The sequence below is a fragment of the Oikopleura dioica genome, chromosome XSR (assembly GCF_907165135.1).
Source record: "Oikopleura dioica chromosome XSR, OKI2018_I68_1.0, whole genome shotgun sequence".
Taxonomy (NCBI): domain Eukaryota; kingdom Metazoa; phylum Chordata; class Appendicularia; order Copelata; family Oikopleuridae; genus Oikopleura; species Oikopleura dioica.
The window spans coordinates 9,892,305-9,913,699 of NC_137294.1; the positions used below are offsets into that span (position 1 = coordinate 9,892,305).

The 21,395-nt window shown below is 40.9% G+C and overlaps 5 protein-coding genes across 11 annotated transcripts; 1 reads left to right on the forward strand and 4 right to left on the reverse strand.

The window, feature by feature from the left end:
- The first annotated feature begins 1 nt into the window (after position 1).
- Positions 2-3,672, forward strand: LOC145710100 (serine/threonine-protein kinase Nek7-like). 6 transcript variants are annotated; one of them, XM_081787791.1, is made up of 13 exons: positions 2-393; positions 433-530; positions 572-637; positions 922-1,101; positions 1,147-1,486; positions 1,549-1,617; positions 1,664-1,785; positions 1,845-1,974; positions 2,019-2,079; positions 2,199-2,290; positions 2,765-2,905; positions 2,978-3,031; positions 3,167-3,672. In XM_081787791.1, exons 5-13 carry the CDS (start codon positions 1,453-1,455, stop codon positions 3,346-3,348), a joined length of 885 nt encoding a protein of 294 aa, XP_081643917.1. In that variant the 5' UTR covers positions 2-393; positions 433-530; positions 572-637; positions 922-1,101; positions 1,147-1,452; the 3' UTR covers positions 3,349-3,672. The 6 variants fall into 6 exon arrangements, with proteins under 6 accessions (XP_081643917.1, XP_081643919.1, XP_081643918.1 ...); XM_081787793.1 differs by having other exon boundaries at positions 1,040-1,101; XM_081787792.1 differs by having other exon boundaries at positions 433-637.
- A 1,916-nt stretch (positions 3,673-5,588) lies between these two features.
- On the reverse strand, positions 5,589-9,854 carry LOC145710088 (tubulin monoglutamylase TTLL4-like). Its single transcript, XM_081787777.1, has 11 exons — positions 9,377-9,854; positions 8,767-8,906; positions 8,220-8,467; positions 7,945-8,179; positions 7,641-7,899; positions 7,475-7,596; positions 7,231-7,431; positions 6,975-7,157; positions 6,628-6,810; positions 6,129-6,388; positions 5,589-5,895 (listed from the first exon to the last, which is right to left on the reverse strand). Exons 1-11 carry the CDS (start codon positions 9,444-9,446, stop codon positions 5,775-5,777), a joined length of 2,022 nt encoding a protein of 673 aa, XP_081643903.1. The 5' UTR covers positions 9,447-9,854; the 3' UTR covers positions 5,589-5,774.
- Positions 9,855-10,024: 170 nt separating this feature from the next.
- On the reverse strand, positions 10,025-12,034 carry LOC145710090 (uncharacterized). Its single transcript, XM_081787779.1, has 10 exons — positions 11,912-12,034; positions 11,653-11,870; positions 11,495-11,609; positions 11,335-11,453; positions 11,192-11,290; positions 11,000-11,148; positions 10,842-10,957; positions 10,590-10,791; positions 10,271-10,547; positions 10,025-10,225 (listed from the first exon to the last, which is right to left on the reverse strand). The coding sequence occupies exons 1-10, from the start codon at positions 11,994-11,996 to the stop codon at positions 10,136-10,138; spliced, it is 1,470 nt and encodes a 489-aa protein (XP_081643905.1). The 5' UTR covers positions 11,997-12,034; the 3' UTR covers positions 10,025-10,135.
- A 431-nt stretch (positions 12,035-12,465) lies between these two features.
- Positions 12,466-14,993, reverse strand: LOC145710102 (testis-specific serine/threonine-protein kinase 4-like). Of its 2 annotated transcripts, XR_014135002.1 has the most exons (7): positions 14,622-14,993; positions 14,433-14,487; positions 14,270-14,360; positions 14,035-14,223; positions 13,871-13,971; positions 13,502-13,828; positions 13,319-13,459 (listed from the first exon to the last, which is right to left on the reverse strand). XR_014135002.1 is itself a non-coding variant. In XM_081787796.1 (5 exons), exons 1-5 carry the CDS (start codon positions 13,596-13,598, stop codon positions 12,657-12,659), a joined length of 768 nt encoding a protein of 255 aa, XP_081643922.1. In that variant the 5' UTR covers positions 13,599-13,672; the 3' UTR covers positions 12,466-12,656. The 2 variants fall into 2 exon arrangements, 1 of the variants encoding a protein (XP_081643922.1); XM_081787796.1 differs by lacking the exons at positions 13,871-13,971; positions 14,035-14,223; positions 14,270-14,360; positions 14,433-14,487; positions 14,622-14,993 and adding exons at positions 12,466-12,720; positions 12,768-12,854; positions 12,897-13,271 and having other exon boundaries at positions 13,315-13,459; positions 13,502-13,672.
- Positions 14,994-16,630: 1,637 nt separating this feature from the next.
- On the reverse strand, positions 16,631-21,389 carry LOC145710109 (DNA polymerase theta-like). Its single transcript, XM_081787804.1, is given in 3 exon segments — positions 16,631-17,297; positions 17,340-21,019; positions 21,022-21,389. Coding segments are annotated over 3 exon segments (4,551 nt in total). The 5' UTR covers positions 21,359-21,389; the 3' UTR covers positions 16,631-16,763.
- Between the last annotated feature and the right edge of the window lie 6 nt (positions 21,390-21,395).

Below are 21,395 nucleotides of genomic sequence, written 5' to 3' on the forward strand. Positions count from 1 at the left end.
AAGGACGATTTACTCGAAGCTACAATCCGAAAAAATATCCTGATGAGTGGAATAATATGATAGATAATGAAAGGAGAAACCAAAAAAATGCCGATCAACTCAATAATCAACTGTATCCAAATTTTAATGATACTTTACCCCCACGAGTTGACCTTGGAGCTTCACATGTCGTTCGAGCTAGTTCTAGAGCCTCTCCACGCCATCATGTTCAGTCTCCAACACACTCCGTATCTTCGAGTTATGATGGTCGAAAAGTAGAAGAAACTCTTCTGAGAGACTCAATGACACAAAGTCAGAGCAAGACCAAAAAATCTGTCGTAGACCGACCAGGACCGTCTTCCCATCACCAAGAGGAAGATTTGATAGGGTTTGGACTAAATCATCTTCAACACGGTAATTTGCGCGTTAATTCAATATTTACAAGATATTTAGCTAATGGTACAGCTTCTCTGGGTCATTCTGCTGGAGTTGTAAGCAATCTAAAAAACAAAGGCAAAAAATTTATCGACGGCATTTTCAATAATTCCAGGGTATGTTTGATTCATACTCGTGCATGAATACTCTTAATTAGCACACTGATAAGCCATCACTCTTCTCACGTCGAAATTCAAAGCCAAACTTGGATATTCCATAAAAGGTTAATTGGTGCCTATATTTTACCATTTTCGATAAGCAAAGCACAATTGCTTCTCTTATCAATACGTGGCGGTGAAATTAGCTTGCGGTGACGCCAATTTCGTTATTCGGTTTATTTAACACTTCGGAATTTGTATTCTCGACGGGAGAATGCATCCGGTTGATGCAATTATGTCTAGACTCGCCAGGTTTATCAAATAGCGGTATTATGCCGGTAAGATAACCGCCCATAGTAAGACATGCTCAATTCTTTGATTTGATTTGGTGATTATGTGATTATCCTAGTCGAAGCATCTCGAGACATTCCCTGATTATAATCCCGACAGACCCGATGCAGTCAGTAGGAAACCTACAGGGTCGATGCAACGTAAACAAATGAGCGGAGTTTTACATTTATCTGAAGGAAAGCACAGAACGAATGGAAACGGATTGAGACCGGCCAGTTCAAACTCTTCAATTGACTCGGTAATTATTTACGTCTAAGAAGTTTTGTCATCTATTTTCTTGAAGAGACCTCCATGGAAATAATGAAAATTTTCAAACATATCTGCTCACCAATATGCCTTGCTCCTCCTTGTTTTCATTCCAGTACGACAGTTCCGCTTACAAGTTCATTGGTTGATTCTTTCCTATCCCTTTCAATTCATGAAGAAAATAAGTGCATATTTTCTGATTTCTTATTAATAATATTGCAAATAATTGACTTCACTACTTCTAAAAAATAAATCAAACTTCTGATTAAAATATCTCAAAAGAAATGTCATTTTTCAGAAAATAGCAAAAGAGAATATCGGACGGGCTTGATCGCGCTTTGGCATGAATTCTGTTCAATCCAACTATCCGCCTGAATATACGGGTTTCTAATAATTTCATCTTATGAAAAAGAGTACCTCAATAAAAATCCGTTTTTACATGATGCGCTGTCAAATTTCGAGATCGGGCGAAAAATTGGAAAGGGCCAATTCTCCGAGGTCTATCGAGGTTAGAAACTGTTTAGAGCATTCTTACTTGAATGTGTCAATTTTAGCCTTATCCAAATGCGATGGCCAAAAAGTGGCGCTGAAAAAAGTTCAGTTGGTAAACATGTTGGACGCAAAATCGAGAGCCGACTGCATAAATGAGATTGACCTTCTCAAGCAACTATCTCATAGGGACAGTTTTGAAAAATTATCAATAATCTTTCGAATGAGACATTCTTAACTTCATACAGCAATGTTATCCAGTACATTTCGTCATTTATTGAAAATAACGAGCTTATTATCGTCCTCGAACTTGCAGATGCTGGAGACTTAGGGCGAATGATAAAGGTCTTTAAGAGACAGGAGAAACTTATCCCAGGTGAAAGGATCCTAGGAAATTGAGAACATAACCATCGAATACAGAAAAGACTATTTGGAGGTACTTCGCTCAACTCTGCTCAGCGTTGGAGCACATGCATTCCAAGTAAGTCATCCTTTTTTGTCAAATAGCTCAGATAAGACGTCAGGGAGCAAGTGACAGCTCTAGACATTCAAACTGGAGGGAGAAGTTGAATATTCGTTAAGTTCACCTGAATAATTTAGGCGAATAATGCATCGAGACATTAAGCCGGCGAACGTATTCATCACGCAGCAAGGACTCGTTAAGCTTGGGGATCTCGGACTTGGACGCTTCTTCAGGAAGGGCTGTCAGAGCAGATCTACGGGCTCTGACGGCGTTCAAACTTCGACCTGTCAGTTAGAGTAGCGTGGGACTAACCTCGTTCTGGCCATTTTATTGACTCGTGCTCATCATGCACGTGAATGTTGTGCACCTTCTTGAGCCGCCGATCGGTGCAAATTACGAAAATGTCAGGCTCGTACGTTTCAAAGTTCATTTTTGATATTCTTACTATTAGACTTCTCGCCATACACTTTGAAGGGCGTATTTGAGTGCCACATTCTGAGAATAACAGTGACGTAAATGTAAAAATGCGGCGACCTTCGACGAAAACGTTTTTGACAGATCATTTAATAAGCCGCCATTAATTTTTTAAACACCTGTCGAGGAGAGAATTTGAATTCCGTCAGCGATGCTCTTAGAACTGCTTTTTCAGGTCTTAAACAAGCGAATGGTTTGCCCACATTTTTTATCTTTGATCAGCCCAATCTCAGTGCAGCCACGGTGGAGGCGCAGTCCCTCGTCGGAACTCCCTATTACATGTCGCCCGAGCGAATCAACGAGTCCGGCTATAACTTCAAATCTGACATTTGGTCCTTGGGCTGCCTTCTATACGAACTTGCCGCGCTTCAGGAAAAGTTCAGCATCAAATTAATTAGTGGCGCCTATTTATATTTGTTTTCTTGTTGTTGAGGCTTTGGAAAGAGTCCCTTCTACGGAGAGGGGATGAACTTGTACTCGCTATGCAAAAGAATAGGCACTGGATTTTGAAAAATGTCACTTTGACGTCAACGAGAAATCACATGCGACTGGGGATCTTTTAACTAGGTTAAATACCACCCAAATATATTCTGACGCAAAGGGGGCTTATATTTGAAATCCGAGGTATTAGAAAACTGCGACTACCCGCCTCTACCTGGAAATATGTACTCGAAAGAATTAAGGGACCTTATCTCCATGTGTATACAGCCGGATCCGAGAAGAAGGCCCGAAATGTCGGACTTGCGTGAACGATGCGAACAAATGTGCCGCTTGTTAAGGTTCTGGATAATTCCGGAAATTCCGAAACGATGACTTATATTTAGCGACTTATGATTCAGCTAAAAAAAGGAAGTCTTTTCGCTAAGTTTAAATGTGAATCAGCCTTTTAAGGAATTCTCGAGTCATATAAAGTGAAATAAATATCATCGTATGATATCATCATTACTACTAAAATTTACTAGCACATTTGTTCAAAAGAATTATCCTCGCAAAGATTGATGCCCAGAATGCTTCCCATTGACCTTGAATCTTTCCCTCCCTCGTCCTTTCCGAACTATCACTTCCATGCAAATCACTCCATGAATAATAATTTTAATTTTTGTATCTTCTGATTCTAATTTTATAAATAAAACAACGCGATCCAAACTCTTTGTAACAGTATGTCCTTGGGAGTGACTCTTTATGAGGGACAAACTCTTTCGATGTTTCATTGTCGAGACTGGGTAAATATTATATAAGGTAATTGAACGGACCCGATCCGACCTCCAGAAAAAGTTCATTTAACCATATCGGTATGCAGTCGTCGCCTTGTTTGCTCAGGGCTATCTTGAGCGCGATTCTCCGAAGCAGGCCTTGCAAAAATCTACCTTAAAAACATTGTGTGTACTTAAAGTGATTTATGTACTGTCTGGGATCAAAATACGATCAAGGCCTTCTGAGAACGTTGATCTCAAATTTCAAAATAATGAAAATCAAGGACTCATTTTCGTATTGTTTCACCCAACTACATTTTTCCAAGAAGCGCCTTACAATGTTTCATCTTGCAGGTTTCAAAAGCAATTTGTCAACAAGCAAGAACTAATAGCAATAAAATCTTATGCTCAAAATACGCAATTTTCCGTAGAGGTTCATATTCTTTTCATATAATCATCGGAAAGAAGACGAACTTTGTAAAAACCTCGGCGCTGGGCTTACAGCGCGCCGCTCGGCGAACTCATGCCTGGGGTGGCGCTGTGGCGAAACGCTGTTGAGAAATATAAAATGAACCAGGAAATGCGTGTAATTGTAAAACAAAAATCCGATTGATCCTTTTGTGAGCCTGTGAGTTAAATTATCCGTGCACAGAGACGACATGCATTTTTACCGACTTTCGATGATCTTTCTTCCTATAGCTGTGCTTTGCGGCCCGCTAAGTCTAAAAGCATTTACTCAAGAGCATCCGGCGGGCGATACCGACCGCAGCTACCTCCTCCACAACTATAAGCACCACCACCCCAAAAGTGGACAGAATCGAACTACATTCGGAAGGGCATCCCTCCAAGACATTAGGAGACAATCCTTGAGACCTTATCTCGGGAGAAGAAGACGATTCAACGGGCTAAGAAATTAGAAAACTTCAAACTTATGATTATTTGCAACTTTACCTACTATGCTTACTACCTCACCGCGGATGTTTTTGTGCAAACGAGTGTTGGACCTGACCTATTTATTAACAGTCCGTACTTAAACCTGCTAACAGCTTATCTGTCAATGTTTATATGTACATGCTTATCTGTGCGCTTCCCACTACCATTCATCGTAAAAACACTGTAAAATTTGCACTTTTTCACGTTAGGATTTAATAATCACATCTCTGTTGTTATCGGCATTAACCGTCTTCTTTTACTTTTGTGTAAGAATTTTACTAGTTATATGTTTATTTTTATAAATAAAATTGTACTTAGTAATGTACAAAAATTGAAATTGGAATATTCTTTCTAACATCAAATTAATTTTGCAGGAATATTTTGATACCACTTTGATGCTAGGAACATTGATAAAGATGAGAATTGAATTCTAACGTTGAGAACGTTCATAGAGAATTGACAAATTAAAAAATGATATGAACTAGATATCAAATATAAAAGAGTGGGTTCTCTATCTTAATAAGTTCTACACATAATCTACTCATAAGAATATATCATAAGGAGTTCAACCGTCTGCGGGTCACCACGAAGACTGCTCATAAATATACTGGCCTTTTTGATCGGGCAATGTGTCCTGATGACTAGGACTTGATGGAATTTATTCTCAACCTTTCGCGCTAGTCACCGAGATGGCACTCACGGACTTCATCGTGATGGCTCTATAAAAATTGCGTCAAAATCGAAATACAGTACTCAAATTTTGGCGACAGGTCTCTGCAAAGCGACTCGGGATTGAGTTCACAGGGCGCGATGTTCGTCCTTGAATTTTCGAAAATAGAGACTCAGTAGGAAATCTGCTGCAAATGAAGGAAATGTCGCGAGCCATGGACAAACGTCACTATTTGCCCAAAGTTGCGCGTCAGGATATATCAGAAATAAAAGTATGTTTATTTGGAAATAAAAATCTCTATTATCTTTGAAGATAGTGGGAACTGATAGAATAGAAAATGAGGTCAGATAATGGCAGAAATCCGGAAGAATGCACTCGACCAGTTGAACAGACGTATTCTGCCATCAACAACAGAAATATAAGATGCAAATCCAACAAGGTGCTTATTTAGGAAGATTCATAGCGATGCGCTCGGCCTCGAGCCGTCTTCTCTTGGGATTCTCTCCGTACTCATCCTCAAACGCAGCAAGAATCACATTGTCGATGCGGGCAGTGTGGAAAAATCTAAACTCACACGTGAAAAAAGGCTTCCATATTTGGCATCAATCAATAAATTCCTTTTATGATGTTGCTTTTGACGAGCAGTTTACTATGAGACTTTTAGGCCAGATGTGTCATAAAAAAGTTCGCCGCGGTAATCAGCACAAGAAAGAATGAATAACTTCTACGTAAAAAGGCATTAGCAGATTCTCACGCTAGTTCACCTATTATTCAAAGCAAAAGTATTCATAACTGACCTTTTGTATTTATCCCAGACGCCTGGCGCTGGTATGAGTCGCTCCAGATCGCCTTTACGCTGCCGTTCATATTCGCATTTCAGAATTAGGTGCTTGTGATAGTCGCTCAGGTTGTTGAGCATTGTGAGCCTCGAAGGCGCCTTTGAACTGCACAGCCATCGAGCGAAGAGTTGACGATCATGAGAACTGAGTGGGGGAGCGCTGACGACTTTGTAAGGAGTAAAACCAGTAGTATTGAAAACATCTGCAATAAGCTTTCCCTGAACGTCTCCGTAAATAACATTTTTAATTAAGATTATCACTCCAATTCGATGGATTCAATTTAATTCTAAAGAAAGGGAATGTAAAAACGCACGGGTCGAGTATTATTTATGATAGCATATCGCACGATTATTTTTAGGCAATTTATGATTATCGTTATAATATTTTTGGAAAGAAGCCACATTTAGTTCATGCTCCCGTGACTGCTATCGAAGTAAAATCAATCAATCAAACGTACCTTTATAGTTTCATCCAACTTCGAATTAGAATGCAGAGATGGACTGACATTGACTTCAATAAGTATCACTTTTCCTTTGCGGTCTAACATCAAGTCGAATCCGTAAAGCTCGAAGCAATTACGTTGCTTGGCGCAGTTCTTGTGAAGTTGCGTCACTATATTTTGTTCTGAAGCAATGAGTGTCTATCTGCGGTTTGAATAATCCTGGAAATCGACCGAATATCTTCTTTGGTCATTCAAATGGTGAAAAACACATGGACGATTTTAATGTTAATTAGCATGACTTTAAATTTGAATCGTGATTAGGCGCGTTGATTTTGTTAAATGTTGTCAATTGCAAACCTATCCTTCAAAACAACATCTTTGATATCGGCCCAAACTCTATCTTTCTGGAAGCCCAATTTCTCCAACTCAGGCCAGAGAGTTTTCAGCGACCATTTGTGTCCCGAAGTATCATTGACATCGTCGCTTGCTTGGAATTTGGCAGACTTCTTATTCACGGAGTAATTCGTAAGATGAACGAAGCGTTTCTAAGAAATAATAGCGAATAATGAGCAGAATTAGCGAGATAATATTCATCTGCTCATAACTCCGGTGACGCACCTTTGAGTTCATCGTGTACTGATCTGTCGCGAATCGGACCAACCCGTCATCCGATATGTATGCTATTAACGGACAGAAGCTAGAAACGAACACATAAATTCTCAAGTCCCATTTCAGCCCATTGATAAGCAGCGGGTTCTTGATGTATTTTTGGACGATGATTTGACGGCGTTGAGGGACGGATTCCATTTTCGTAACGATCTTAAACACATTTGCTGAATTCTAAGTGAAATTAATAAATTACCTTGATTCCGATTCCACGAGCAGAAGCAGCTGGCTTCACAATAAATGTCTCGTGGCCAAAATTGTCTTTTAACAGTTTTCTATCCTTCGGTAAAATGTATGTAGTGGGGATGAAGCCGTATTCTAAAAAATATATCTCGCTTGACTAGTTTTCAATATATCTTAACCTCCATGACCAAATCTGGCAATTTGCGTTGACAACGTTCTCCACAGTCTATCTTTCCTTCCAATCGTAAAGCAACCAGGAAAATGGTTGACTTTTTGCATACTTTTCAATTTGGCATAGTTTCCGGCTTTGAGATGCTTACCCCAGTATCCAATCCAACTCTTTCCATTCTCGATTAGCTCGAATTTCGAGTTTCGGAGCACTCTTCTGATGACTTTTGGCGTGACAGAAGTATTCTTCCATTGTAATTTTGGCATTGTCTAAATCATGTTCTAGGATGTTCTTGATTGAAGATGGAAACTTACATTTGGCGGAATTAGCGTTGGGGCGTCTTCTGATGGAAAGCGAAATCGAATTGTTGTGTTCAATTGTCTAAAGGGAGCTTTCCTGAAGAGAGGTAGAGAGACTTCCTTCGCTTTGACCGTTAGTCCATCGTAGTTATTTTCGTCGTAGTCAGAAGCAAGGGTCAAATTGGATGGCGTGGATCCAGCCTGAAGTCGATCCTCGGAGAATGCGGGCTCAGTCATCCCGTCGTTCGTACTAAAATGTCCCAGCACTGGCGAAATATTAAAATTGGTACCAGGTTAACTCATCGTCATCATCATCAGTCAGGTCACTCCCACTGTCTGTAGTGATGTAATCGTCGTCTGAGATATTAGCATCTGACGGTCTGTTCCGTGATGTTTCGATACGTTCGTTTCGTATTTGTTGGGCACACTTCCATTTTGCGTCAACATTTTTGCTCTGCGTTTTGTTGATAGAAGGGAGGTAGTAGGAGGTTGCAGACATGGAAGACGCGGGAACTCGACGGTAAACTCTTTTTGAAGGCTGAATAAATTATGTTACTTCTTTTCCAAAGCCACTCTCTCTTAAACACTACAATTTGAGGAAACTTTAGAGAACATCGAGGGCCGCTTTATTCATAGCAGTTTACCAGAATTCGCTTTGAAATGATTTCCATTATTCTGGTGTGATTTCTCGAGCTCAACTAATGTCATTATTCTTTTTATCGCGGGGATCCAATTTCTATAGAAACTCAAATTTGACCTTCCGAAATGGGATCGTAACTCATGAATAGCTTACTGCAATCGAAAAAACAGACAACGCGTAGAGTATGATGTACTTACTTTGGTGGGGACGGTGAGAGGCTTGGGCCCAACTTTCGGAGAACTTGCAAGCAAATCCAGTTCTCTTGTTTGTTGGATAATGGGACTGACTTGAGTCATATTCCGATGGAGGGTCAGTTTGTCCAACGCAGCTTGGATATCTAAATAGTTCAAAAATGACAGGTCTATATTTACTGTCCTATTTCCATGATTTCGATCGTATTTATGAACTAAAGAATTCGTGGAGTACTATATCGTATTCTTGCTGTAACTATCGTACTTGATTCGCTGCTAGATTCTAATGCTAGTTCTGGATCTTTTGATGAACATTTCCCCATAGAAAAATGCTAATGCGCTTCTTAGAACTAAACCTGATTGATGCTAAACTAAATAAATCAACTACTTCTCTAGAAAATCATTTAGAAAAATGAAAAATCATCTTCTATTTGACGTACGCGTTCTGATTCTCTTGAAAGCATCAATTTGGCAGTCAAAAGGCGAATATTTTTTGCAATGACTTTGAAGCATAATCAAATGCGTTCACTAGAATTCTAGTGAAGGTACTGCACATTGAGGGTCACGTAGTTTTGACAAGAAATTATTAAATGATGACTGTAAAATTCATAGGTACCTGACACTGCGGCTCTTTTGTGTGCAAGTTTGAGATGTTTCCGCGAGTTCCCTGCTCTCCCATTATGCATTGATTGTATCTGAGTTATTTAGAATGGTTGAATGAAGTTTATTCAGAAATATTCGAATTTTTTGTTGAAAACAGAAAACATCTCACGATCATATCTAGAATGCGATCGAGAGGAAAAAGAAGCGTGCTGGCTTAATCGGGTAAGCATCTGCGGAAAGCTCGAAATAAGTTCTTCCGGGACTTGAACTTTACGTTTACTGGTAGTCAAGCTGGATTAATATAAGTCGGTTACGCATTCAGAAAATGAAATTCTTCTTCTTACGGACATATTTCCGTGATCAAACGAAAATCTCAACTACCAGCAACTACACTACCAACTCTCAAACTACACTCTCAGCACTACGAAGCTCACCCGATGCAACCTGCATTTGAAAAGAAGGAAGATTTTAGTTGAAAGAAAAGCATTTTTGAAACAGCTGCGCTTTACGAAGGGGAATACTGGACTTGTGTCATGAATAGAGATGTGGGGGCAATAGGTAATTAGAGATCTTAAGGCCTTAGTCAAAAATTGCTTCAATTTAGCAGGAAAAGTGAGGAACTCTGTGTTGGATAAAGAATAAATTTCCACGTGGAACCGACTTTGGTGGAACAATTGGAAAGATTTTATTGATGCACAAGACAAGGTGGCAAGTGCCATTGAACTCGACTTAACGTTCAGAAATAGACGGAGTCTGTTGTACAGTTATACGTCTATCGCGAGGTTTTGAGATAGATTGCCGCGATAGATAGGGCAGCAGCACCAGCGAGAAGAAAGTAGTTTGGTTTTCGCAACTGAGGTTCCTGAGAAAAAATATTATTCAAAGGATCGTACTTGATAAAACTTACCGGGAGGATGATGGATTCTTCTTCCTTCTTTTTAGCGTCTTCCGCAAGCTTTTTGAGAAGATTAGTAGGTGATGGACGGGGAGTATCACAGAAGCCCTCTGGGAAGTCGAGCTTGCCAATGTTGATCTCCCTACGTGCAGGAATGGCGTTGTCTTCGTCATCTGCATCGAGGTTTTCTTCCTTGCTATCGGATTGCAAGGTGATGCCACCTACAGAATCTTCTTCTTGGGCTTTGACGCGGGCGCAAGCTTCTTCCAAAATGCTGTTTGGAAAAGGACTAAAAATCTCTCATTGAAAATCATCAGAAAAAAAGACTAACCTTCTTTCGGAATTGCTGAATTCAGCCTCCGAGGATGATTGCATCTTGCCTTTCATGCCAATGGGATCGCTGCTCATGCTGCCTTTGATGGTTTGTTGCGTGTTGCTTCGGTTAAAAGCGATTTCTTCTTCCTCCTCGTCTTCGGTGGCGCGAGTCGCCTCGCCTTTCAAACTGTCGATCAGTTCGTTGATAAGTGACGCGTCTAAAAATAATTCCCGTGTTCTAGAAACGATCTTCGAAAATGAAATTTACCCAAAGATGAGTCGTTTGAGTCAAGATCGACAGACTCTGGCTGTGATGCAATATAAACCGGCGTTTCTGTTCCCACAGGAGAAACTACCACTGGAGAGGCAGATAGACGCTCGCAACTGATAATTTCGCTAATAATTTTATTCGGTAAGGAGGTTTACCTTGACTGCTCGCTGATCGATTCGGTGTCTGTGTTCGCACTCTGTAGCCGAAAATGATCTGGGTTGATATCAAATTGATGATATTCGGAGTGTCCTTTTTCTAGCTCTTCCAAAGTAGGAATTCGGTCGGAATAAGATTGCACAGGCGTCTAAATTCGTGTTGGAAACTGGATTTTACGGCCAAAAAGGTACTTTATCTGTGTCAATCAGTTCTGAGGGTGGCTGGGTGTTGACGGGGGTGAGATTTTCTTCGAAAATGATTGATTCGGTGGGCATAGAAGATGTTGCAACCTGAAATAAGATCTCAAAAGTGAAAAAAGTGATTCGGGACTTGCCTCAAACTGACTGATTGTTATAGATTCCCCAATATTCAAGTCGGGGAGATTTCGGAGATTAGTCTCTTGAACTGATGTATTTTCTCGCTCAAGGAAGGAATTCCAGCCACTTTCTTTGGCTAAAATTCTTGGTAAAGTTGGGAAAAAGGAAGATACACACCAATAGAGGCAAAGCGGCAAGCTGCATACCAAACAGCTAGGTCAACTAAGTCATCAAGTTCATTAGCAGGAACATTTATCGATTCAACAATGGCGAGAAATACAGAAAGACCATGCTAGAAAAAAATATGCATATTAGCGGAGGAAAAGAGAATGTACCGCATGAGTGAGCTCTTGAATCACATCATCCATGATATTTTCGAAGGATTTCCAGGTAAGTTCTTCGGCTTGTTCAAATTTCGACCTCTGCTGGTCGATAAAATCTTCTGAAAAGTCGTACTCGTCCGAAACATGTTGCCCAACGCTGCTGATCTCGTCGAAATCATCCAGCTCGTTTGAGGCTTGGAGAGCGGCGTACTCTTTGCTCGCATAGGTAGCTTTATTCGAGTTAGTTAATTGACAGGAGTAGATTTCTCACCTATATCGTGTGTAACGGAATTAGAGAGATACGAAAGGATGAGTGTTCTCGCAGCTGCAAGTTCGTCTCGGCTCGGTTGCGCCATTGCGCCCGATTGCTAGCTCTCTCTTTCTTTCTACTCCAGGTCTAAAAGGCAGCGGTTAAAAGACGGTAACGGCGTTGGCCCCGCGCCAGCGTCTTTCAAAACACAGTCAATCGTTGAAACATGGTGGGAATTGAACAAAAGAATCATTCTCTCGAAAAGGGGATGATGAGAAGGTATCTCGAATTCGGGATAGCAGAAAGCTTTCTTGGCAAATTATTAACGAGCTATTTATTATAATAACGCATAATAAAAATACCGTGTGCTAAGTGAGTAAAATCTGACCCTGGGGTAGATGGATAAAGCTCTTGAAAATAATAAAAACATTGAAACAGGGTCAATTGTAATTTGCTAACGTGATGAGTTTTCGTCAGTGCTAAAGGTCAGAAACTAATCCCGCAGCTGGATTCCCCATTTCGAACCTGACGATTTCGGAAGGCACTCGTTTTCTCTTTTTTGAACGGACAAAATCAAAATATCCTTAGTTTATTGTTTTAGCGGCAGGAACTTGGTCATGAGATGTAGCGTCTTGAGAGTCATCAAAACAGACTTTTTTGCAAATCTACGACGGGCACATTAAAAAACTCCCGTGGCAAGCACATGCACACGCGACGAGAAAAGTAGAAACAGAAAAGAAAAGTTAGAATTTGTTATCGCGACGGACTACTTTCGGAGAGTGATGTTGGGCACGGGAGCTTTTCTCCTGTCTTGGAGACTTTGATAGCGGCTAAATTGTTCTTTTAGACATTGTTGATTGAATTGCGCTTGGATTACCTGATTTTCTCTGGCTTCGAGACTGAATAAGGCTGCAGTTTTCGCTTCCAGGACTGAGACAGTCGTGCTTCCGTAACTCTCATCGGCCTGAATAAACTCTTACTCGAGCATTTCTTTATTTCTGATTACGTCGGTCCAGTATCACCAAGAGGAACGACCTGGTCGCCGGAACTTTCTACATATGCTTTCTTGGAGACTTTTTCAACGTCTTTTTTATATCCTTCGAGAAACTCTTCTGTCATCCGCAAGCTCCAGCGTTCTTTAGCGTCGGGTCGGAGCAATCCTCGCAGAAGAGAATCAAGACGAACATCGTAGATCGGTTTTGGAAGTTGGTAACAGAGTTTTTCCATCATCCCCAAATTGACATCAAAGTAGTTGATTCTTTCACCTCTTCGAGGCATCATTGGAAATTCCCCGAGTATCAGATAGTAAATGATTATTCCCACTTGCCAGGAATCAAGCATATCCGGCAGATAAGCTTCGCGTTTTAGTAATTGTGTGTCCCTTTAATCTTTATGATTCTCAATTAATAACAAGAACCAGGTACCTAGACCATCCCCTGAGAACTTGGAGCATGTCTTCGCTGTCTGACATAAACTCATCTTCGTTGCGCATCGCAATAGAATATGGAGCAGACTTCAGTCGGACAGCAAGAGTAAAATCGCTTATTTTTACTTCATTTAGTGACCCATCTTTGAATTAATTTTAACACGAGGTAAAAATGATTTAGTCACCTATAAGTACGGAGTGGAGGTTTAGATTTCTATGGGAAATCTTTTGTTGATGGAGAAAAGTAACTGCTTTTGTAATCATAAGCATACATGGAAGCATAGCTTTCTTTATTCGAAACGCAGAGTCTTTTCAGGAATCATTAAATGCGAAATAATGTGCGACTGTTTTAAACTATTCAAAAGTCATGTCAGCGAGAGAAAATTCAACAATCATCTCTTCATTTGGATACTCTGGAAGTTGAAGATTAAAGTCGTCCACGATACTTCGAGGGAGAAATCGTCCGCCAAGAAAATTTCTACCTTTGAAATGTCGAATCGAAGGCTTTGGGGCTATTTTATTTAATAATCAACCTTTTTGAAAAAAATGTCCACCTGACAGAGAGATGAGAACTTGCGGATTGATAGAATTTTCGTCGATCGGACCGAGATTCACATCCCAGCCAGATGGGGAGTCGACTGACAAGATAGGAGTGTCTGTCCAAGGAGTCTACATTATATTCAACAACCAATTATTCGCGAAATATAAAGTCCCTTGCTCTGTTTTCGACAAATCGCTAATAATACGATCAAAAGGGGAACGAATTCCACCACTAGGATCAAAGCTGAATCCGAAAATAGAGTCCACAATTTGCGAATAGTTCTCGTACGCAGGAGGCTCATCTAGTACTCGAACTCCTGAACGGCTAGCAGCGTGAAAAAGATCTTGGTAGACTTGTTTCGCTGGTCTAATAAAAGAAAAATAAATGTCTTGGTTTGTCCAGAATATTGTACTGTTTAGGATATAGTAAGTCTGTTTGTCGTCCCATTTGAACCAAATGTCTAGCAGCAACTAGCCCGTCGCCACCGTTATTTCCAGGCCCAGCTTTCCGAGCTCACATATGGAAGAACCCGTGAATTTCACACCATCACAGTATGAAATTTACATGAACTCTGCCTATGACAAGAATACGTCCGGGAACGGATGTTCTCACAGCACATATGGCTACAGCCTCGCGACACGTATCAACATAAAATATAGATCTATCCGATGACGCAATGAAATCAGCATGATGGACGCGCAAAGAGTTCAAAAAATGAACTTTTAAATTCTCATACTCGAAGGCTCACAATGTTGATACGCTAACTGACCAGCAAGCTCCATCAGAGCTTCCAGGGAAAATTTATATTCATTAAAGAGGCACTGATCAAGTTTATAGGCTGCCTCAGCTGTAATGGCTCTTATGAGTTTCCGGGAAGGATTCATTTAAGTCAGTCTGAAAGGGAAAAAAAGAAAATTAAGTGATTCCGATTCCTTTAGGGTCGTTGAGTCTTTTACAGGTAGATATCAAATTGTAGTATACATCAAGGGTCTTGTACTGTGAAATAGGGCCGAGTTTGTTGCGTGGTAGGTGGATGGCTTCCAAAACTACGATGAGCTCGTTCTCTTCTTTATAAACTTCGATTAGCCTTTGAAATCTGGAATCACCAAGTGAAAGTGCTATTAAATTAGTTCAACAGCATATAGCTGGATTAAGGGGGTCCGAGTGGTTTCTTAAAAAAACTGAAGCACCTATGCCTACAAGCTCCTGCAGTATGGAGGCCTCATTGATAAGTGCCTGGTTGCCTTTAACCCTTGCATCGGACTTGCCGCTGGTTTTCACTTTTCTGGCTTCGAAGTTTTGATGAGACGTTATTGATCGAACAAAGCATGTCGAGATGGTAAAATTTTTGAAAACAAGCTCCGACAATTGATCGCTGAACTGATATGTCATCTAAAAAAGGCATTTCAAAAAAGAGTCCATATGAATGTAGCAATGAATTGTTATCTGTGTTAAAGTAATGAAAAAGAAGAAAATGAATAATGAGACATAAGTTGGACAATAATGAAGATTTCAGCGAAGTCGATCCCAGGAAAGCCCCTTTTTTACTTTCACGTCGAACCTTACTGGAAACTTGCCTTCTAGAGGAAGCATGTTGCAAAGTATCTCTACAATAAACTTTGCAAAACAAAAGATCAAATTGAAGTCGATACCTTCTAACACATCCTTATCTTTCTCCTCAACTTCGAACAAAAGCTCATCGTGAATTTGCAACACAAGCTTGGCATCTATACCAGTTTCTCTTATCTTTCTTGCGGCTTTGACTGTTCCCATTTTGACAATATCGGCAGCTGATCCTTGAATTTTCGTATTCACCGCTAAATTAAATGTAGAATCTTGCTTTTGAGAGATTTGCTCTTTTACCGACTCGAGCTGCGCGGGAAGAATAGTTTTCGAACGAACGCCTGCGCCCAATCAATGTTTCAGTGTAGAGATTGCTCTCTGCGTTTTTGTTGACTTGTTCGAGAAAAGCATGCATTACAGGATAGGAACCAAGGAACTCTGATGATAATTTCTCAGCTTCTTCAACGGTGACGCCAAGTTGTTGACTAAAGAGGAAATTTAGCACGCGTGGCGATGGACTCACTTACCCCAAAGTTTTATTCCCCATTCCATAAATGATGCCGTACACAAGAGCCTTCACTTGAGTTCGTTGCTCAACTGATATCCTCTCTCTCTTCAACCATTTTCTTCCTATGCTAACAAAGGGATCCTCGTGATCAACGAAGGATGTGCGTAGTCCTTCGTCTCCGGAAAGCAGTGCCAAGACGCGCAATTCCAGCTGAAGAAAAATAAATTATCATTTTGATTGATAATTCAATCTCATGATACCTGTCTATAATCTACTGAGATGAAAATGTAGTTTGGGTTTGTTCTGAAACAGTTTCGAACTTTGATGACCTTCCCACAGCATTCGAATTCGTTTTGGACCATCTGCAACGAAGGATTGTCCATTGAGATACGACCAGTTCGATTAATTAGCACGGGAGTAGAATAAATACGGTTATCTTTGCTCGCATTTTTATACGACAAGAGATCAGAAAATGCTTTTGTCGCTTTGCGGAATTGAATGAGCGGTTTTATACGAGGTTCATCTTCCACCAACACTTCCAGGACTTCCTTACTCACAGAATTAGACAACTTTCCTTCTACAGGTTCGCATTTCAAGAAATCGTAGACGTATTGCCGCTGATCTGGAAGATGTTTGAAATTCAGAGAATCCCGTTGCTTTCCTTTTGGCGCTTCTTTTTTCATTTTATTCGCAAGTCGATCAATTAATGTTGTCAAAGACTTGATCGTTTTCTCTGAAGCAGATTCGGAAAATGGCATTCCATTCTCTGACATCTGATATATAACTTCGGCGTGCTCCATTTCTATGTTAAATCTTTCAAGAAGATTCCGGTCCTCTAGAAGTTTTTGACTCCGAGATACGATCGTCGAAGAGCAGAAACAATCAAACCGGGCTCCCCATTGTCGAAGGTGGTTCTTTCCTTCTTCCGAATGTAACCCTTCGACAAAGCATATTCCTTTAGAGTTATAGGTTCGTCTCCTTTCCCTATCGCCGCTGAAGAGTCTTCAAAGCAAATGGCCTGACGGACATCGAAGAATCTCTTGGTTGGTAATTGTATTATGTTCATTTGTTTGAGCGCCCTCTTTACTTCAATGAAATTCCAACAAACAATTAGCTTTGCAGCAACAAGAATATTTGATATTGACACTGAATCCAGATTCAACTCATACACAAGTCCTGTTGTCGATTCTGGCGTACAGAGATAGAGCTTATTGGCGATAACTTTTATTGCAATGCTCTTATGCTTAGAAATATACTTTCCAAGACGTACTGCATCTTCTTCTAATGATGTTGGGCGCAAGCGGGTTAGGGGTTGCTTGGGTTTATTGGTTGTAGTTTGTGTCTCATCTTCATCATCAGATGCTGGTGGCTAAAAATGAGATCTAACTTGAGTTAGTTAAAAAAATAGCACCTTGGGGGTAATAGGCCATTTCTTTATGAAGCTTGGAGTATCAGTCGGCTCCTCAAAAAGACGTGTCCTTTTGGGCGTTCTTGGCAGATTGACATTAGTAAGGCCATTTTTATTTCTCGGTGAAAGATTTGTGAGTACAGTGTCCATTCGAATGAGAGACTTTTGAGGTGTGATCGATTTTTTACTTTTTGATTTTGAATCTGGCGTTGTCGGTAAGACTTGATTCTTATTCTTAGATATTGGCGAGTTTCTTTTGATTGCACTTTCATTGGTTTCTGTAATTGGTTCCGTTCTTTCTACTTTGGACTTTGAAGAATGTGGGTTTTCTGTTGGAGGTGACTTTGATTCATTTTTATTTCCCATAACACTGGTGAAAGCTTCTGACGGAAGTGATTCGCTAAATGTTTCTTCTGAACTTTTTTGATTATCTTTAACTGGGCTTGACTTTGCTATATGTGTAGAGCTTTCATCTGCTTTTTCGGGAATATGAAATGTTTTAAGTTCTTCGAAGGCGATAGATTCGTCAAAAATTTCTTCTTTTGCAGGAGAACTGGCCTCTTTTTGGGCAACAGACTCAATCGGAGCTTCTTTTTCCGAACTCTTTATTTCAGTTGATAAACTTGCGTCTTTTTTCCTTCCTACTGGAGATGAACCGGTTACCATTGGTTCTAGGTCAAGGGTGTCAACAGTAAGTGGCTCGGCAAAGGTCTCATCGCTGTCTGGTGATGATTTCTCAGGGTCTACTGTAGTTTTAATCAATTGCTTCCCTTCTTCAGCTTTTTTCTCTTCGGGGTCTGGGTTTTGATCGATTTCGGTGATAATAGTTGCTACTTGAGAGTCAATTTGATCCGGAGGTTTTGTACATGTGTCCCAGACTGAGCTCTTCATAAACTCAGCAATACTTTCATCAACACTGGTGGATGACTCCTGGGATGCACTTGGACTCCTCTTCCCATCTTTCACGTTCAAATCAGCATTATCCAAAGATTCTTCGAACGTCGGCTCAACTTCGTGCTCTTCGACAGGCTTATGATCAATTCTCATCTTTTTCGATGTGGATGGTTCACTGTCAGGGCAGTGTGAATCGAAATCTGCTGATTCTTGACATTCGTCTTCAAACAATGTTTCAGAATGTTGTTCAGAATCGCCACCCGATGATCGACGCCTCTTCAAGCGAATGCTTGAAAAAGTACTGATTTCAGTTTGGTCGGATTCTGGACTTTCTCGTCTTTCTTGCTCTGTCTTCTTTTCAACTGGGAATAGCTCTTGAGACTCATCTTCTTCTGAAGTCATCCCTGCATCTGGTAGAGGTGAATGATCTGATCTCGGCGAGGCGTTGAAGTAAGCAGCAAGAGAATCGTTTAGACTTTCCATCATTGAGGCATCATTCGGATCGGGCATGAATTGAGAACTTGCGTGATTGTCGATCTCGGGCAGGTGGCTTTGCGTTTTCGGGCCTGGTTCATCGATCAAGGACCTCGAATCAGAAAAGGCAGCTTCGATGACAGTATCTGTTTTCGATGTTTCAGTTTTCTTGCTAATAGGTGATAACGTAGCTTCGCATACAATTGATTTAGCTGTTCCGTCAAGTTTTGTCATATTGTCGAAAGTATTTTGACTGAGAATATGCGAGTCTTCTTCACTTTCTGGCTCGTCCAAAATAGTTTCAGTCCCGATAATCGAGAAGCTTTCTCTTTTGACCATTTCCGCTGCTTCTTGAAATGGCATAGGCATATTTATTCCTTGAAGAACAACCATTCCACGGCTCTCTATGATTTCATTCGAAAGCTCATTTTCGCCTGTTTGAGGCTTAGAGGAGATGAATCGTTCCATTTGTTTGAAGGCTTCTACTATCTCGGAAGTGTCAGCTTTGACAATATGCTTCAGTCGTTTGAATCCGAGCTTGTAAAACTGGCGCGCTCGTCGGGCAGATATGAATGGGCATCTCACAAGATCAAGCAGTTCTCTATGAACGCCAGCTTCAATTTGATTCTGAAATGTCGCCAGAAGATTTCGTAAGTGGTGCCATCCGAGCTTTTCGCAGAATATAGTAATCATTCCAGCATATTGCGATGCAGAGATTTGGAGCGACTGGAGCGTTCCTCGAGGTACTTGATATCTTTCAGACACAATTTCGATCGGGATCTCGTTGATAAGGTCGAAGATTCCAAGCGCTCTATAGAATCGCGAGACGATTTGAAGTTTTCTGTATCCTAATTTATCCATTTTTCGAGGCATTCCATGTCTAGCAATTTTTCGCACAAGGCCAATGTCAACTTGGCATTTACTCGCTACATCGAGTGCAGTAGAATCCAAGTTGTCAAATAATTTGCTTACAGTTGCAAAGTTGAGGCTAGTTTCTTGGATTGGTGTGCACAAGTAAACTAGATGAAGATCAGTCGTAAGATTCAAAGACCTTGCAGCTGAAGATAAATCGTCAAATACGGATAGAGCTGTCATCGGAGGCATTCCAGCACCTACAGCTGCTTCTCCAAGCTTTGTTATCTCAATTTCCGATTCTCCGACTATGGTGATGAATTCATTCTCCTTCAGCCAGCCGTAAGTATCTTTGAGCAGCTTATCTTTTCCGGAAAGGTCTTCAAGTTGATGATTGTATAATGTTGAAGATATGAAATCTTCTATTTCTTTTACCGTAACTGTCGTTTTGTCAGTGGTTGCTATCTGCTCCAAGATCGCTCTTTGAATCTGTGTTCGATCGAGTTGAGAGAGAATCATTTCAGCCTTATTTGCAATGAGTTGTCTGGCATCTTTTTGTGCGCTTGGCGAATTGGGACACATAAGAACTGCGTGACCTGCCTCATCAATTCCTTTTCTTCCTGCTCTCCCGCACATCTGCTGAAAAACACGCGCTTTGATCAACTGTTTTTGGAAGCCATAGGGACTTCTGATAATAACCATTCGAGCGGGCAGATTGACACCGGCTGAGAGCGTAGTTGTCGCCATTAGAATTCTCACGACGCCAGCTCGGAAGCCCTCTTCGACAACAGACCTTTCTTCAGTTGTCAATCCAGCATGATGGAAACAGATTCCCGCTTTCACATTTGAATACATACTGCTGTCGGGCCAAATCCGCGCTTCAATCAGAACTTCCCGAAACTCTTCGAATTTATCCGAATGAAATACGTCCGAACGCTTGGGAATGAGGGCAGTATGCTCAACAAGAGTCTTCACCATCTTTTCGCACCAATCTTTTGTCGGACAAAAAACCATGGCTTGATGACCTTGCAGAATTGTTTTCAGCAGAAGAGAAAGTATCGCCTTCTGCTCTTGATCCCTAGGCGGTGCCTGTCCCAAGTCGATAGGAAGATCGACTGAGGATAACCGTTTGAGCCTCGCGCCAGACACCTCCCAAAGTTGACTTTTGTAGCAAAGATTCACTTCGAGAGGAATTGGACGGAAACTCGTCTCGTACTCGACGGCTCTCAGCCATCGCGCGATCTGACTGAGATTAGGAATCGTCGCAGACATACCAACAATTTGAACATTTCCCCAAGTCAAAGCTTTTGTGCAGACAAGTTCAAGAATAAAGCCTCTCCCGCTTTCCCCAAGTAAGTGAATTTCATCTAGGAAGATTGCGCCAAGGGAATCGATCATCTCATTCAGCTTCAAATAGTTGATAATAGAATTGGCCTTTTCAATTGTGCACACGAGGATGTCATTTTTTCTATGCCGCCCGTCGGGTTATTACCTCCAGCGAAGAGGCCAATGCGTATTTTTGAGTCTTGAAAAATCTCACGGAATGAAAAGTACTTTTCTCTTGCTATCGCGACGAAAGGAAAGACAACAATAACCTTCTTCCTCTCCGCGGTTCTCCGTGCGATAAGTATTTCGGATACAAGTGTTTTACCAGAAGAAGTCGGCCCGGAGTAGATGAGATTGCGGCTTCCATTGAGGACTCCCTCGAGACTGAGTACTTCGTTTTGCCATTCGAACAAACTCCCTCTGCTCTGGAAATGCTTGGCCAACTCATTTGGCAATCCATAGAAACTATCATTCATGAGAAATAGCTACATCATCTAAAAAGTTCCTGGTTGA